Source organism: Stegodyphus dumicola, chromosome 12 (assembly GCF_044657685.1).
Source record: "Stegodyphus dumicola isolate Sdum_Otavi_A_Nest chromosome 12, ASM4465768v1".
NCBI classification, from domain to species: Eukaryota; Metazoa; Arthropoda; class Arachnida; order Araneae; family Eresidae; genus Stegodyphus; species Stegodyphus dumicola.
In genome coordinates, this window is record NC_140779.1 from 44,057,820 (window position 1) to 44,077,494 (window position 19,675).

The window sequence follows — 19,675 nt, forward strand, 5'->3', positions numbered from 1 at the left end:
TGGGGTCATACTAAAGGTCTCGTGCACCTAGGAGTCCCGTCACATATGCAGAAGATCTTGTTGCCCGCTTGTCTGTTGCTGCTGGGCATGTGCTCGACATGCCTGAAGTCTTTTCTAACGTACGCCGATCCATACGCCGCTACTGTAAATCTTGGATCTCTGTTGGTGACCGCTCTTTCAAGCACCTATTGTAAACTATTAATAATTTTTCCCCTCGTCTTTACTTGTCTTTTCAGTTTCCTGCTTTACGTGCTAGCGCTTTAATGCGACATTACCGCACACACATTCGTATACGAAATCTGCTTAATCAGGTTCCCTCTACCTGCCTTTACATTTTTCACACATAGTTTTGCACCACCCTGTATACTGCGGTATTTATGATAGCTTTTAGAAGTCTGGGCATAGAGTTCACTAATTGTTATATAATATTTGCATCAATGTTCCTCCTTTCTTCCATCATTACTGTTTTCATTTCGGTTTTTGTTTTAATGTTGTGTCTTCGTACTCTAACCTCGAATTCTCCCCAGATGTGTTTTGTCGGGTTTAAATCTGGGGACTGAGGTGGTGTTTCCAAAACTTGTAGACAATTATAGACGTTGAGAGCGGTATGCTCAACGAATCGTTATCCTGGTAAAAAATAAAGTTTTTACCATCATCCAAATTTTGGGCGTAATTTTAAATTATCTTTTAAAATATTGAAATAAAAAGCATGATTCATCGTGCCATCAATAAATACTAAATAATTTAATCCTGATGCTGACATACAACCTCACATAACACCCCCCCCACCATGCTTTACTGTCGTAAACAACGTCTCGGGATTAAGCTAATTTGTTTTCTTCCCTACAATTATACGCCCATCGGAATCAAAATGTTAAATTTGCGCTCATCAGCAAATAAGACACGATTCTGATATGTTTCGGGCTTATTTACTGTCGATTTTGAGAAGAAAAGCCTACGCTTTCTATTTTTTGCACTTCCAAAACATTTTCTTCAAGCATGCATGCGCCCATGTAATCCAGCTGATCTGAACACTCGTGAAATTGAAGCAGAAAATGTTTTAGTAAATTCTGTAGAAATCTTTAACGCACTCAAACATAAATTTTTCACAGATATTTAACTATAAATCTCTGATCACGCTGAGTCCTCTTTGCCGGACAACCTCTTCTTATTTTATTTTGGATTGGATTTTCTTCTTTAAAGCATTTTATCACAAACTGCACCGTAGAATGGGGATAAATGTACTAATTTAGCGATATTCCGAAAAGAATTTCCATCCTTATGATAAAAAAATGACTGCTTGCCGAATACTGTTTGTTGTTTTCTTACGACTACGAGCCATCTTTAAACATTAAATAAAATATAACGAAGTAAGCAAGCAAAAAAATAAAGCCGAACAATTTTTTAAACGTCACCAAAACGTAAAATAAAAAAAATGGTAGACGATAATTTTATTTATGAAAATTTACGAAAATGTTTCGGTGTACGATTATTTTTGTGGCGTTTTATATCTATGCCTCCTTACACTTTTAATTTTAGAAAAAGAAAACAAGTCGGTATTAAAAAATTTGGTTTTATTCAAAGTCACGTGGAGATCATATGAAAAAATATTGGGCTTTATGTTTGAATTCAATTCCGGCTTACAGCGCCTTTTCCGCAAATTCTTAAAGTGTGAGAACACTTTTGTGAGAGACTGTAGACACGTCATAAAAGTGATTGTGCACCGAAACATTTTCGTAAAATTTCATAAAAGTATCGTCTGCCACTTTTCTCATATTTTTGAATTTTGATAACATTTAAAAATTTCATTTGGCCTTATTCTTTACTAGCTTACTTCACTATATTTTATTAAGTATTAGAAAATGGGTGATAGTCATAAGAAAACATATATATATCATTCAAAAAGTGATCATTTTTTCATCATAAGTGTGGAAAATCAATCCGGAATATCACTAAATTAGTACATTTATCCCATTCTACTGTGCAGTATGTGATAAGAGGCTTTAAAGAAGAAAATCAGATTGAAAATAAAGTAAGCAGAGGTCGTCCGGCAAATTTAACTGAACGTGATCAGAGATTTACAGTTAGAAAGTATGTGAAAAATCCATTTTTGAGTGCAGTAAAGATTTCTACAGAATTTACTGAAAATCCTCTACTTCAGTTTCACCTGAAACTGTTCGACGAGTACTCAGATCAACTGGATTCCATAAGCGGTCTGCTCGAATAAACATTTTCTGTAAATGCAAAAAATAGAAAGCTTATGCTTTCCTTCTCAAACTCAACGGCAAATAAGCCTGAAATCTACTTTAACCATGTCTTATTTGAAGATGAAAGCAACTTAAACATTTTGGATTCCGAAGAAAATATAATTGTAAAGAAAAGGAAAAATGAGGAACTTCATTCCGAAAAACTTGGTTGGAATAGTAAAGCATGAAGGTGCTTGTATGGAGACGCAAGTAATCATCAGTATTAGGTATTTCAGTATTTACTGATAGTATAATGAGCCATGATCTTTATTTAAATATTCTAAAAATAATTTAAAATTATTTGCCTAAAATTTGTGCACTGAAAACTGTATTTTTTACCAGGATAACGATCCTACGCGCATGGCCCTCTAATATTTACTAATATGTTCTTTAAAGTATATAAAGACTTTTGTGAGGTAACTTTTCTGTTACCTTTTCATCATTGATTTTCTAAAAAAATAAAACTATTATTAAGAGCTACACTAAAATATTTAATCCGAGACACAAAAATAACAAGAATTAGATTTTTCATTGCAAGCTTTGTTAACGTATTTATACTGCGCTATGCATTTCAACAAATATCGGATAATATTAAAACATATACTTGGTCTCCACGTCAACATGAAAACTTTAAAAGATTCGCCTTAAATGAGATATAAACATATATAGCAGAGCCTAAAAACGTAAATAACGCTGAAACGCTAAAAATGTGCATATTGATTTTTTTAAAACTTTTTTATTACTGGAGACCTACAAGATTGCCAAATGAAACCTACTGGCCAATTTGATTACCATGCAAGACATACATGCATTGAGAAATACTGAAGAATAGATCTAAAACTTACTCTCGAAATGGGTTTGACTTGTATCCACTCTGTACCTGTCGAAGGTATTATTCTTTAACTTCTGATGAAATACCGACGCCAGATGTTCCATCGCAATTTCATCATCTGCTTTTATGAGATACAGAAAGAAATCCACACTCACATTACGTTGTTTCTTGTGGCCACTATGAGAAATAAACGAAAAGAACAATGAAAAAAGTACTCAGTATGGCGACTATGAATGAGAAACAAAATTTACTATCAGCACTTCCGAGTTTTGTCAAAACTTTTATGCCCAGCTTGCTATGTCGAAGATACTGATAAATAAAAGAAAAGTTTAGAATTTTGAATATTTTTAAACATATTGCGGCACGGTATTCCAATCCCGGAGAAGGCATGACTGTTTGTAAATGTATAGTGTCTTTGCCACACGGGAGCACTCTAAATATACGGCGAGCCGAAAGTCCTCTCCTGTGGTTTGTTGGCAGGAAAGAGGAGTTCGAGACCCTCAGACCACCCCCTCAAAATTGGGGGGGGGAAATAGAAGGCAAACCTCCTTGATTCTCTGACAAGTTCTTCCATCTAATACATGGACAGGACAACAACATATTGTTGTTTTTGGAGTCATTAGTTAAGGATATAAAAAGCCTTAGATTTCGAATACGCATTACACATATATAGAAAGAACAGCTGTGTACAACTGAAGAAATTATATTTGTATAATCATAGGTTTCTATTATATGACACTATACTCTGTTTTCACAAAACCTAATAATCAAGATACAGAATTAAATCTACTATTATGGTTTGCACGAAAAGAGTGAAAAACTTTTATACAACCTGGCAATAGCTGGTTATAGATAAAAGTAATTTGTAGCCGAGGGTTTTATTTTTCTTGTTCATTCTACCATTCGAAACTTTCCAATCCATGAACCGCCAGTGCTGATGTATTTATTCAAAACGTGGAATCATTTTAGTATTCGGGAAATTAGTCTTTAGCAAGCTAGTAAAGCTGCGATCATGCCAAATTGGTTCTTAAAGCCTATCTTTCCCACTCAGAGGAGTTTAATTTTCTGGAAGCGCATTCAAATTCAATTCGAAATACATTGATTTCACGTTTCCAATAGACAGAAGAGTTGAATACCAATCTCAAAATGTTCACCTCTTCAAAAATGGAGTAATAATTACGTTTTTCGCAGACTGAGTAAAAACGGACGTATTTATTTGCTCAAGAAAAATGCAGAATTTTATTAAAAATGTTAAAAGTTATTAACAAAAATATACGCCAAATCGTGTACGGGACAATAACACACTTAAATAAATGGAACACTTTAACACGGAAATAAGAGTAGAATAACTGATATTAGGGTATAAATCGAAAGCTATTATCCGATTTTAAGAATAAATAGCAGCCTTAAAAAGAAAATCCGGATGTTACTATACAAATGTGAGAATCAAGTAATAAATGAAGAACCGGAAAAGAAAGAATTAAATGTAGAATGCCGACGTTACCAAGCTTTCTTCAGATTCAGCAACATCCTTTGTAGATTAAAAAATATTGTCCAACAAAGTTAAAACATTAGAACTAAGGTTTCTGCTGTTTTAAAAGTAGCAAATGAATAATTCTTAATTGCTGGCTGAAGGATGGGACTAAGTGTGACTACGAGTTGAGTTGGCTACAATGGAGTGTTTATAGTTTTTTCTGTATATAATACAGCATAAACCCATTTTCCATTAGAGTTACCCAGGAATGCATTTGTATTAAGGCAAGAAAGCCATATATTCCTTTATCATAATAAAAAATTTATTCATCAAGTAGGTATGTTTCCTCTCAACAAAAAATAAGTTTATGCCAATTATAAATTAAATTAGCTAAATATGTTAATTATAAATCAAAATAAAAATTCTGAAAAAATTATTCATAATTATGCAAATTACGAATAATAATTTCATGAATTTAAATAGTTGTATGAACAAAATGCGCGAATTCTTGGGTTTGTTAAACAAAAACATACCATTTTCTTTTCTTTTTATTTTAATGCGACTAAATGAGTTATTTCAATATATTGCAATTTTATCATCTTCCAGTTTAATAAATTAAATCGCATATCTATTTTGGCATAAAAGGGTTATTTGTATAATACCAAATCAAATACAAGGTGATTCTTAATTTATCAAAAAAACAGACCAGCCTTTCACTTTTGCGAGTATAAGCGCTTTCTTTACACGAACTTTTCTTGATTTCTTCTTTCTCTCCTTCTTATTTCAAGAGAAGAATTTATATTCTAGTGAACAAAAAAATTCCTTTGTTTCATATATAACGTGCCAGTAATAAAGATTATAATGGTTGGTGATTTGAATGTGACAAAACATGCAAAGATGCCTTCATGGAGGACTTTCTAAGGATAGCTGGGTCGTATTCATGTTACACACGGGGAAAACCACGATAAGCACAATACACAGCCTTCTCGTTTGCCTGAGTTTGGACTCAGGACGAACTACCGGTACTCGCCAGTTTTCAGCCTATCGGCCACTGGTGAGACGCAGAAAACTAGAATTTATAGAGTTATTATCATAAAATTAAACTTCAAAATACGTGAGATAACATCCGTCAGCACAGAGCTTGTCTTCCTCAACACCATTTAAGACTAAAAACGAGCCAGAATTTGAAGACTAGGAGATGAGTTTAGCAAATGTAGCAAAAGAATAATAAAGAAAACTCGACACAGTCATTGATTTAATATCAAAATTTATCGCCAAGCGTTTACTATATATTCAGAAACAGCTGCGCATAAAACTCCAGGGTGGTCTTCGCGAATTTAATTTACCTTCTCCGAGATCTCGAAGATAAAAATTTAGGGGGGGGATAGAATTTTCATAATCTCATTCCCCTCTTAGAAGTGCAGGCACCAAAATAACCGATAAAGCCTCCATTTCCTTGAGCCTCTGATGGCGATAAACATATTAGGTTGCCCCGATCCATCAGGGTGGAAGATATTGCACAAGAGTGTTAATGAATAATAAAACGACTCACCTGAAGCCATCGATTTCTATCTTCCACACGCGGGAAGCTATCGGCGAAGACCGGAACAATCTCTCCAGCTGAAATTGAAAACAGTTGCTACAGATGTCGTCCAATGTGAGATCAATGTAATATATGACATAAACAGAATACAAGATTCAAGATAAGAATGAAAAGAATTTGTATATGAGTAGAGTCTCAACAAACAAATTGTGAATATCGATAAGCTGATAACACTAATGAGTTTTCAAATGCACTTTAAAAAAACTGAAATATTTCAGATTTTAAATTACGTCCAAAGGGGCGTTTTTTTTTAACGTTTTGTGTGTTACCTTTATTTATTAAATATCATGTTCTTTGCATTTAACCCATAAAATTCAGTTCAATAGCAATGTCGTAAAAAAATTTTAAAATGAGCATATCTTTAGAATTTTCGATACACAGTTCGACGCGCTGGAGATAAAAAAAGGTTCGCCCCTCCGAAAGTGTTGCCATTGCTCGCTTTTAAATCGTTGAGTTTGTCACTCAAAAATTCGTTAAAGTTTTACAAAATATGAAATCGATTATAAAACAAAATTTCAAATTGGGGATTTCAGATGCCCATATTCGCAGTAGGATTAAGTCATTCAAAATTGGATGGCTCTAGATACCGCTGTTTTATCACAATGCGAGAAATATGTATACATTTATGCAGATTTTTCATTATTTATTTTCTTCAAATATAATGTAGGACTAACATTTTGTAACAACTTGTACTTATTATTGTCACGTTTGAAAAGTGAACCGACATTTATAGGAGTCACGCAAAATGTCAAAACGAAAGTAAGAGCCCTCCGGGACTCAAATCCCTTTGGACTAATAAAACATTTAAAATTAGAAGGGGGTTCAAGAATAGCATATTAATGGTATTACACGTTTTAGTTTTATAAATTATTTTCCATCTTTCTATTCTGAGCAGAAGATCAGAATTTTATCATTGGTGATACAGATGCAGCTGAGCCCTAATTTTGATGCAGAACTTCTCGGGAGATGGATTTGAGGGTCTTTCACCACCTGCCTACTCGAGAGGACGTCGGTTCGCCAGTATTATTAGTGACCCCTGCTACATAAATACTACGCACTTTCAAACACCCATTCCTTCTCCGGAATTCGAGCCCGGAAACAAGCATACGACAGCCAGCATCATTAACCATTATATTTTTATATTAACTATAGTCAGTATTTATTTATTATACTATAACCAGTTTTTTATTTTGTAAGAGCCTTTTTGTATTAAGAAAGAGTATTCATATGTTCGTATAAGACAAGAATATAAAAAACGTTGTTGTAGTGCGGCGAGACTATAAGTATGATCAGTTGTGAATCCTTATATGTCGCTCACTACCGGCACATTCGTACAGAACAACCGCCACCTAGTTAGTATAGTAATTAGTGTCGCTGATGGCCTCGGTTCCAAAACTCGTAAAAAGCACGAGTTCTTGTAAGCGTATAGTATTTGCACAGCAAAAACTCATTCAAAATATACTGCGAATCAAAGTCCTTTCGAAAGGTTGTTGTTAGGGGAAGAGGGATGGAAGACTCTTGAACCGCCTCAAAAGTGGGGCGGAAGCATAACAATTAGCAAAGTTCAGCAATACTTCAAAAACCTGCGGTACTACAGAGGTGCTGGCCCAGCTTTTACCTGTACAGAACAACCGCACTCTTCCATTTCCGGAATTATATTACGTGTTTTCAACAATCAATCAAATCAATATTCAAGCTGAATGCGGATTTTAAGCAATGATGATGATGATGGAGCTTAAAATAAAGTCTCACGTTACATTAATATTTATGTATAGCAGTTCTTAAAAACCTATCATTAAAGAGAAAAATATAGTTGTCAAATGCTGCTATTCTGTGACATAATATGAAGACTATTATCGCGGAATTTTATACAAGGCACATTTCTCTAACCGTTAAATGCACTACATACATATGCTGCAAATCTAATTCAAGAAATGGGAGAAATTCGATGTAAGCTTTTCATCTTATTTCCAAGAAATTAAAAAACAGTGCGTTTCGAAAGGTTTAAAAACTATAACAAATGCATTTTAATTAAAAGAAATATTAGAAGCGCAATGCAGGATATAAAATGATCATGTTGATTTCGACTGGAAAAGATCAAGTCTCAACTGAGACGTAATATCAAGGTGATGAACTGTACCAGAAGTGCGGAATATCATAACTGAGGCTTCTTCGTTACTAAATTCGAATGAAACATAGAAATTCATTTAGTAAACTGAACGCTTATTACCATTGGACAGGAGGTATATGTTATAGGCTCATAGCGTTTAGAACTAGGTTGAAACCAATGCCTTGTCAAGAGATCGCTGTCTGTTATTTTATTGTTAGCACTTAGTTGTGTTGGATATCGGCGAAAGATACGCCAAGCTTTCTTTTGCTCTCTTGAAGTTTCATGACAATCACTGTTCCACCAGAGTTTAGGGAACTTTGTCGAGGACTTCGGAATACAGAGTTGAGCTGCTTGTATCGGAAATCATTTTTACTACTGTATTAATGTCCACATCGTTAACCATTTCTTCAGTCAGCACAGCACAAGATGCAAAAAGATCCCAGTCAGCTTTATTGTAAAGTAGCGTGGTTGTCTTGAGATCTTTGATTTTCCTCTAATATTTACAATGACTGGGAAGTGGTCACTATCGTAGAGATTCTCCCCTACACTGAAAGAGCAGAAAGGTAGTAGAGATGGAGAACAAGAAACCAGATCAATTGCGTGAAATGTTCTAGTCGGCTGATGAAAGTAAGTGTATTCTCCATTATTAAGGAGACAAATAGAATGATCTTCCATTAATTGTTCGATCTGACGGCCCCTTGAATTAGTGTCCTTACTTCCCAATAACGTACTATGGGCACTTAAGTCACCTAAAAGCAAAAAGGGTTCTGGGAGCTGCTCTATTATTTTGTCCAACATGCTCATGTGGGGGTAAAGAAATGGTGTATACAGAGTTTGAAAAGCGTAAATTAATCTGAACCGCCACAGCTTGAAGGGAGGTCGTCAAAGGGAGAGCAGCGTATGGGTGATTGTGGGAGGCGATAAGGCCCACACCACCACAGGCACGATCCCCAGATGGGTTGTCCTTTTTTACTGTGGTATATCTCCCTATCTTAGCATATCTGCTCGGTTTTAACAAGGTCTCCTGAAGCGCAAGACAGGCAGGTTGATGCATGTTTATTAAATCTTTGATGGTATCCAGGTTTAGACGAAAACTCCGGCAATTCCACGAAATAAATTTACCCATTATGGATGCTTGTTTTGGCGGTGTTCTTTTCACTTTCGAGACAAAATGTGTTTCGGAAGGGATAATCCTTCTTCAACGTCCATTTCGTCTGAGTCGTCTAGGCGTCCTGAACTCATGCTTGCAATGGAACTTTGACTGGGAGTCGTGGGTTTTTGCTTATTTTTCCTCTTTGATACCATCTCTATGTTTGTTCTGTTGGACATTCTGTTTTCCTTTGGGCGCAGTCACCGGCGTACTACTTTCAACATCACGTTTTTTTCTCTGATTTTTGGTTTCTAGGATCTTCTGTCATTGCTAGATCTTTTTTCTGTGCGGCTATTGTGGTTTCGTTGATATTTGATCTTAATGATTTTGTTGCGGATGCGAAAGATTTATTAGGTCTTGGCTGATTAGAGAGAACAAGTCTTTTGGCTTCTGAAAATGATATCTTTTGTGTAACTTTAATGTTCTGAATTTGTTTTTCTGTCTGCCGTTTTGGACATGATCTTGAAAAAGCTGGATGCTCGCCTTTACAGTTTATACACAAGGGGGCAGCACTTTCACTAGCATGACCTACGATGGAACATCGAGCGCACGTGAGGCTACCGCGACAAGAGATCTTTCCATGTCCAAAGCGCTGACATTGAAAGTAACGCATTGGATTCGGTATACATGGCCTGACTGAACAGCTTAGGTATCCAGCTTTGATGTTTTTAGGCAGGTTAGAAGACTTGAAAGAAAGTATGACATGTTTAGTGGGAATGAGTTGACCTTCTTTCCATATTTTGATCCTACGAGTACCACACACGTTTTGATCTGCCAACTCTTTAACAAATTCCTCTTCAGTTACTGACAGTAAGTCTATTTCAGAGATTACTCCTCGGGACGAATTTAGAGTGTTATGTGGCTTAACTGCAATGTTTGCTTGTCCTAATTTAGTTAGTTTCAAAAGACTGTTAGACTGCTTTCCGGACGCAGTTTCTATCAAAAGGTCTCCAGACGGAAGTCTCTTAATATTTTTCAATTCTTCTATAGAAGACAAAAGATGTTTGCTTATTAGAAAGGGTGACAGTTTTTTCATTTCTTCAGAGCTGGTTATAATTAAGAAACGTGAACAAAGTACATCTGATACAGTGCTTTCTATGTCGCTTCTTAGTCTTTTGGTCACAGTTGGAGTATCGGGTGCATTGTTGGAGCAGGAATCATATCATTCATATTTAAATGGAGAAAGATTCGGGTCCGACCGCCCCACCCACCATGGAGCCCAACAAGGGAACGCAGATTCCTACGCCAGGGCTAGCCGAACCTATACGCAAACTGAAGCCCCACAGTTGGCTTTCCCAAAAGCAGGTACTCCCGAGAGCTTGTCCCCAAGCCACTCACACACAAGGACTAGTGACCAACCGATTAACACCCGTGAGGACGAAAAGGTGCTTCCCGTTTAACTGAAGCAGAGGCCAAAGCAGTGTGTTGGGGACAGTATCTCGCCCTTTAACTACCAGGACCCTCCTTTCCAGTGACACGGGTCTCTACGCTCGGCAAACACATGGGCAGTTTTCTCGCCACTAGAACTAGGGATAAGGCAGTTCCAGTTTGTTATGACGACCCCGAACCTCGGAAAAGGAAACCACACGGGAAAAGAAAAACGGGAAAAGTTGCAGTTAAGAGGAGAGGAGGCAGAAAGGAGAGATCACTGGGACTCCAGGATTGTGACACCCGATCAACGAGACGGTAACCCCCTGAGGGATCTTCACCTTTAGTTGGGCATGTTGGAACGGCCTTCACGCCTGCCTAGGGTGGCCCTGCCAGGAGCTATGCTCCTGACGTACTTCACCCGTTCTGCCCAGTGACACCCCCGCCACGTTGAGGCAGCATAGCAGGACTTGGAAGGCCCCTGTGATGGAGCATTCCGTTTTGAACTTTTCAGTTATAGCAATCGCTCATTTTCTGCGAGTTTTAAATATTGTGTGGAGTGCTTAGTTTGGTACGAATACTGTACTTGTTTTGCACTATTATTATACCAGAATATAATAAACTTATTAAACTGTCATTTAATTATATGACTAAATAACTCGTACTGCGTTCTGATTTTAAACCACGACATTCGATGTCCACTTTTCTTCTCTTATCCGATCTTGAGAGAGCAGGAAAACGTTGGGTAATAAACAAAATATATAAAAAAATCTAAAAGCTTTCAGATTTTATATTATGCCAAAAGGGGTGTTTTTTAACGTTTCGTGCGTTACGCTTATTTATTAAAGAGCACGTTATTCGCACTTAAACCACATAAAATTCAATTCAATAACAATATTAAAAAATATTTAAAAACAGCACATCTTTAGAATTTCGGATAGACAGTTTCACACGCTGGAGATAAAAAAAGTCTTTTTCCGTATAGTGTTGTTAACGCTCGTTTTGAAATCGTTGCGTATGTTAATCAAAAATTCGTTAAAGTTTTACAAAATATGAAATAAATAATAAAAGAAATTCCAAATTCGGGCTTCTAGATGCCCATATTCGAGGGGAAGATGCTGATATTCGAGGATGCCCATATTATTGAAAATTTGATGTCTCTAGGTAACGTTGTGTTTTCACAATGCGAGAAACATACGCAGGATTCACGCAAATTCTACATTATTTAATTTCTTTAAATATAAATCAGGACTCTAATATTTGGCGGCAACAATTTAAACAGTGATACGCTGCAAATGTTAACAGTTAACCGACGCAAAAATGTTGTTTCAAGACTATAGCCTTTCCGGGCTAACGATCCTTTAACTAAAAATGAAGAGAAATCACAGGAAGCCGACAGATGTAGTTTGGTTTGGTTTATTAGATTACGGCAAAGCACTCGAGGTCTATCTGCCTTAAGGGAGGGATGCCTTCGTGGAGGAATTTTTAAGGGAAACTGGCTCGCATACACGTTACACATGGGGAAAACCTAGAAAACACCCATGCAGCCAGCCCGCGGGATTCGAACTTCGAACCGAACTACCAGTGTTCAGCGACGCCGACAGATGTGACAGACAACATTATGTGCGCAAAATTTAGAGAACTGGCAATACTTGTTTTATGGCAACGGCAAAGAACAGAATGCAGATGTGCGACGCCACTTGCCGTCATTATTCAAAACTTCTCAACTGGACTATCGGCAATAGCATTAAAGTGCGTAGTTTCATTTATTTACACTTTTTCCACGTAAAAAACACTATTTAACCGCGGGCCGGATTTCGCCTGCGGATCGTAGTTTGCCGATCCCTGCTCTAAAATGATTTCTTTTTGGTGTTGAGATTCATTTTCCATTTATGTATGTGAAACCTCCCTCCGGGGATTCGATGAAGAGAACTCTGTGAAGCTCCTGACTAGAATCTGTATTTAGTATCGGCCACGGGGGTACATAATCAGTCTTCACAGGACTAGACCCTCTGTTCATTCGGGGGATGGTTCAGGCTTGACAAGGACCGTATTGGTACTGCCTTGTCTGTCCTTTGGCTGTGGAATTGCTACATGGCTAGATTACAAAGGTTGTCCTTGGGTGTTTGGCTTTCCCTGGTAAGCCTTGGGAAGGACTACGTTTCATTTTCCTTTCTTCGCTTGTGGATGCCTTGCGTCCACTTTTGACATTGTGTACTTTCACCCAGACTGCGTGATTATATATGTCCCCCTGTATTGACCGGGAGGAGGTTATGCCGCCTTGGATCGCGTCCAGGGATTCGGCCGATTAACCGTGTACAGCTACTAAGCAGGTCCTTAGTGCCTCTTCTCCCTGGTGAGTTGTTGGGTACGTGAAGATAAGGATTAGGCAAAATAACTATGAAAGCATCTCAAGCTAAAACAATTTTTTAAAAATGGAAAACTTACATGCAAATGAACAGTTTTGGCCTCTTCTTTATACTCGGGTGAATGTCGATTGCTTAGTTGCTCAATCCACTTTAGACCTCGGTTGACGACGATAGTTCCTCCTACCTTCTGCAAGATTACTTCATCCACATCAGAAACGGTAGGCACATGAGTTGTATCCGTGAAAGGCTCCACCGAGAATTCTTCTTCAGTGGTGGTGGTTGTTGGAACGGTTGTAGGAACAGTCTCTATAAATTATTTATGACGAATATTACTGTAAATTTATTATATAATGAAGCAGAATTTAAAATTTACAGAAAAATCATAAGAATGCGCAAATATGCTTGCCTTACCCGGTATTGTATTACAGATTAAATGACCATGAATTAAAGCTTTCAGATATCTCAGTAAATCGCGAAAAGTAACATTTAAATACTTCTTACCGATTAGTTTTATAAATTAAAAACTACTAAATTAATTTTTTGCATCCACTTATTTCTTTACTAAAATTTAAGTAAACGAATTAAAAACTTTATTAAGAAGTTTTGTTACTCTCCTTTTAATTAACTTATATTTTAATTATGTCTCTTCTAATAATCCTGGGTGCTGAGAATTTTGTTCTCTACTCTTAAAAACCTGCATTAACATATCAATTCTTTTCTGACACAAAAGGAATGCTTGTCAAATTTTCTAATTTACTTTCATATTTTTTTAAATCTTATCTTTATCACTTTTTTTTTTTTTTTTTTTTGATTTGGAACACTTATTGTGATACTACTGATCTCATGAATATCTTTTACTGATACCGTGCTCAGAAATAAGTGCCCACTTTGCAAATCTTAAGAAATTATCGTGGAAGGAAGCCTTGTTCTTCAACAAAAAGATGTTAACACGACATTTATAATAAACAGATATTATGCAAACAATTTGAAATTCATTGTATTATTTTGCAAATTGGTAGAACGGTTCATTGAAAGCAAGGAATATCCTTAATTTCCTTTTACTATTCACACTACATGGTTCACTACATGAAGCTAAACACAGATGATAGAAACTGTATTTCGACTACAGAGTCTATGAAAGAAATCAAGTTTGTAACTAGAACGATAAGGTCTGTTACATTTATTATTACAGCTTACTAACGACGCCAAGTTTAACTCCAAACTATTGTACGAGCTGTGATGTAGACGAATGCAGACTTTGCCTCAAAAACATGGCATAGTAAATGCAGCATAATTATTACATAAGTCAAATTTATTTAATGTTTCTATCTAATTATGATCGATTACATTATTTTTCAAAGAAAGTTATTTATTATAAATAATCATAAATCAGATTTATTTCTAGACAGAGGAAGTGTTTTTTCTTTCGTTCTTTCTAAATGGTTTGGTTTGGTTTATTAAATTACGGCAAAGCATTCGAGGGCTATCTGCCTTAAGGGAGGGATGCCTTCGTGGAGGACGTTTTAAGGGAAACTGGCTCGTATACACGTTACACATGGAGAAAACCACGAAAACACCCATGCAGCCGGCCCGTTCGCGGGATTAGAACCTCGGACCGAACTACCAGTGTTCAGAGACGTTACCGCTCGGCCGCTGGTGGGCCCCGTTCTTTCTAAATGATACAGAATAGTACATACATATTCGACGTAAAGAAAATACTGTATGTAAAAATCGTCTGTGATTTGTACAGCTTATTTAGAGGAATGAGACTAATTAAAGGAAATGAAGTTAACAAGAAGTAAATTGTGTATCTTTCGATTTCATTAGGCCAGAAGTTTTAAAACTGTTATAGTAAAAATGCAACATGAGTAAAATTTCTGATGATATATGCAATATATTTGCAAATACCGTTAACTTTTAATTAACCGTAGGCGAATTAGCCGGACTTTGTCTAACACACGATTAGTTTAGCTTATTGCAAAATGATGGAAAAATTTTGTATTGCAAACAATGGAAAAATCGTAACTATCTATCGCAGCGATGGGAAAATTTTCTATTCCATCTTAAACACCTTTTCCATATTACCTAACTTTACTCATAAAACCTGAGAACAGGCATAACAATTTGTTTCCATGATTAAAACTTTCTTGTATGCTCAACAACCGACATGTTAATCCTAATGATTTTTTTCCCCGTATTGAAACCTAGTTTATAAAAATCTGCACTGAAGAATTTAATAATAATAATAAAATGATTTTTGTTTCCATTAGTTTCAAAACTTTCCTGTATGCCCAACAACCGACATGTTAACCCTAATGATTTTTTCCCCGTATTGAAACCCAGTTTATAAAAATTTGCACTGAAGAATTTAATAATAATAATAATAAAATGATTTTAAATCTGAAGAACTGCATAAGTGTTATGCATTTTTAAAAAAGGTGCATTTCGTGCATTTTTTCAGAAATTTTCAACTTACCTTCTGGGAAGGTGAAGCCCGGTGGCAGCATTCCAGGAGGAATTCTGTCGGCATAATGGACTCTCAGCGTCGACAAACGAACTGGAGTGTTCGCCGTCGTGGAGGATGTTATCGAGCCGATTCGAGTGCGAGACTTTTTGAAGATGGAAACCGGAGGTCCAGCAGTGGTAGTGGGCCTCTTCAATGATGGAATGTAAGGTTTGCGTGTCCTGGGAGCACCTGCGTCCGAAGTACCAGGGATTCGTATCTTTGGTTTTAAAATTCGCGGTGCACTTGTAGTAGGAGTATCTGTTGCCGACTTCACTGATGGTTGACTCGAATCTACGCATAAAATTCATTAGGAAATTTAATTTGATCTAAAGTTATTTTATATTGAAATGATACTATATAAAGCATAGCACTATTACAGAAAACGATATAGTACTTGTTGCACCTATTAACAGAGGATTAGAGCATTCTCATGATCATAGAAACACAGCATAAGTTAATACTATGGGGATAATAAAAGAGGTTTGAAAAAGATCGTGTGTTTAAGTATTTCTTGAATGCTAATAAGAGACGCTTTCAAATTACAATTCTTAATTTATTAACAAGGAATAATTTTAAACCTACCCAGAATTAGACTACTTTGGATACAGAATTTGGCAAGAATATAATGTGTTTTCTTTCTCCTTTTTGCATGTCTTCGTGGTGTAATTGGAAGCATACTGGCCGCATATTCGAGAGGTTCAGGGTTCGAGTCCCGGCGAGGGCAATGCACACTTTTCGTCTCTTGCTTCAAATACATTTAATGACTCTAAGATCATCTTAAAATTCTGTTTTCTTTCCCGTTAAATAATGGAGGTTACCTTGGAACATTTCTCTCAAGAGAAGTATAGTATATTAAACAGCCACTGTAATACATTTTTCTGCAACACGTTCTGTGTAACGAATAATTTTCAACATTATGAAACCCTATTAACATAAGGCGACTTTATTTCAAGGCGCTAATAAAGCAAATAGTTTGAATAAATGTTTTAAAGAAACAAAATTAAGCAAATTTACAAAATATATTAATGCTGAATAAAATTTATTTAAACTTTGGAGAGATATTTTGTTAATTTAGAAGTCAAACAACAAAAATCAGCGTTATATTTTCAAATTTTCACAGGACTAGTTTCGATGGTTTTACCGAACCATCATCCTCAGCTGCAAAAGCGCAAATGAACGAGGTAAGATATAATGGTTAGATAAGATAAGAACGCTTGGAAAGGAGATAAGCTACTGGCGCCATCTGTTGATGAAACCAGAACTGAAACATAATTTCTTTAAAGGCTGAAGGCAAAGATGGATTAGAATTAGTTTCGTTAACTAGAACAGAAAGATTTCTTTGAATGTGAAATGCCTCTAGAAAATCCAGTTCACCAATCGAAGATGAGTTTTGAATAAGTTTGGTAATAGAAAAATTAAAAGTGTGATTTTCGGAACAACAATGTTGGGCAACAGAGGACTTTAGTGTTTCCTTTTTTCTAACATATGCCTCATGTTCCTTAATGCGAAATTTTAAGGCTCTCTTAGTTTGACCAATGTAAATTAAACCACACTGCCAAGGAATCCTGTAAATACCTCAGGAGGTCATATCCGGAATGAGGTCCTTGAGTATGGAACTCGGAATTTTATTGATGGGAGAATAAACAACCCGAAAGTTAAATTTCTGCAAAATATGTGCAACTTTATAGCTAATTGATGGAAAGAAGGGAATGACAACAAAATTTTTTATAATCTCCTAAAACAAGAGTGTGCCTTTTGGTGTGTTGAGATGAGAATTTTTTAACTACTTGATTAATAATGTTGGGTGAAAAGCCCGTGTCAATAGCTATTGTTTTTAAATAATTTAGTTCTTCATCAAGGGATAGTTTGGAGGAGCAAGCTTGAAGAGCACGGAAAACATAGGAATAAAATGAAGCTAACTTTTGTTTAGTCGGATATATGATCTGAATTGTGGTGGAAGGCAAACTGAGGAAAGTTTACGGTAAACCGTAGTATTGAAGTTAGATGTGTTACGTGTGACCAGAATGTCGAGAAACGGAAGAGAATTGCAAGTCTCAAGCTCAAAAGTGAACTGAATAGCAGTATCAATAGAATTCATTGTTGAAATAAGTTTGTTTAAATCATCTTTATTACCTTCAAACAGGGTAAAAAGTATCGTCTACGCAGCGAAACCATACCGGGAAGTTTAAGTTTCAAACAAATTTGATTCATAATAATGCATGTAGATATCAGCCAGTATGGGACTGAGTGGGCTTCCCATGGCTAATCCTTTAGTTTGCTTGTAATATTTATTTTGGAAAACAAAATGCGTTTGTTTCAAACAGAGTTGAGTGAGCTTATCAATTTCGACGCAAGAGAAATTAAAATCACGAAGTCTGGTGTCTAGACATCTTAATGCACCCTCCACTGGAATATTGGTGAATAATGATTTTACATCAAAAGAAATCATGAGTGAATTTCTAGGAGAAATAATTTTAACCTTTTTTTACAAACTCTATTGAATTATTTATGATATAAATGTTATTGTCTAATACAGTTTAAAATCTAGAAACTAAATATTTAGCTAACGGATACGAGGCACTACCTAAATTTGATAAAACAGGGCGGAAAGGAATATATTTCCTTTCCACTTTTATGAATTTTGGGAAGAGCATATAATCTGGCACAATTCGCAAAAGATGAGATAAGCGAATGTTTTAAGTTGCTTGAAAGGATTTGTCAAGATTTGATCGCAGTTTTTATTTTTGACAGGTCCGAAGGTGAAGGATCTTTAGGGATTATATGGTCCTTCGTTTAAGAGTTTAGTGACACCATCTATGCAAGTGTTCTTATCCATGATGACTATCTGGCCACCTTTGTCCGCCTTTGGAATAATAATATCAGAGTTACAACGAATTTCGCCCATTGTAGCTTTTTCTCTCGCTTTTATATTTGGTTTCAAAGATTTATTATTGAATTTCACATTATGAGCGATAAGATGCCTAATCATTTCTTTCTGGGAATCTGAAACTTTACTGAACTTGAAAGCTTTTTCGATAGGAGCCAAAATCTTTGGAATCCAGGGTTTACAGATTTGTGAGAAGTTAAAATTATATTTTAAAATTCTCTCTTGTTCTTCTAATAAACTAACGTAAATATTAACTATTGGCTTAATGTTTACAATGGGAAGAGTTTTTGAACTGGAAGACTGTAAAAGAAGTTTTTCGAATTTAACTGCATAATGCTAATGTTTAGCTTTAAAATGTGCTTTTTTCTCTGTCATGTATGATAAAATGTGATGTAAATAACATTATCCTATCTGTACGGTGCAGTTTCCAGTATAATATGGCTTATCTAAAATGAACTCAATGGAAAGCAAAATAAATGAGTTCAAATTTCATGAATAACGTTTCCTGTTATATAATAAAAATTTCATTCAGAATTTTATTAAAATTTATACTCACTGAATCTATTTGCAACCTTTTACTAACCTAAATTTTCACATGAAACATTTCATTGAAATCTATCAATAAAAAGATTTCGTCCTGTTGTTTTCAATGTTTAAAGTAACAGAACGAAAAATTAAAAATTTAGACATCAAAAGCATTTTAATAGGGTAAATATACTTCTAATACTGCGGCATTTCAAACGTAGTTTGAAGATTTAAACGCTAATCATAATATATACATCTGAAACTAATGTTTTAGCATTCTCATAAACATATCACATTATGTTTATTCTGCCATCTTTCAAATTGAAAAGACATTTTCCCCTTAAGCGTTACCTATACTGTTCAAAAGATTAATTAATAATATTTCTTCGAAAAACTTCCATCATTCATTTGCATATAGTAATTACATGAAGATATACAATTTGTTTCATGCTATTTCAGAATTTCTGTTTCTTAGTTAGGTAACAACATTAATGCCATAATTGTCAATGCAATCACATTTTATCTCTAATATTAAAAGGTTTAGCTTTTATTTATCGTCGTTTATGTTATCAGACTGGCTTAGATACAGATACATTTTGCTGTAT

General features: G+C 35.6%; 1 protein-coding gene across 2 annotated transcripts in view; it reads right to left on the reverse strand.

The window, feature by feature from the left end:
• The window catches only part of LOC146993551 (uncharacterized), a 184,191-nt gene that overhangs the window by 47,375 nt on the left and 117,141 nt on the right, over positions 1-19,675 (reverse strand). For both annotated transcript variants that reach the window (XM_085827672.1, XM_085827673.1), the window contains exons 3-6: positions 15,629-15,949; positions 13,232-13,458; positions 6,105-6,172; positions 3,092-3,255 (exon numbers count right to left, since the gene is read on the reverse strand). In XM_085827672.1, the coding sequence (XP_085683798.1) occupies positions 3,092-3,255; positions 6,105-6,172; positions 13,232-13,458; positions 15,629-15,949 (780 nt within the window). The remainder of the gene's footprint in view (positions 1-3,091; positions 3,256-6,104; positions 6,173-13,231; positions 13,459-15,628; positions 15,950-19,675) is intronic.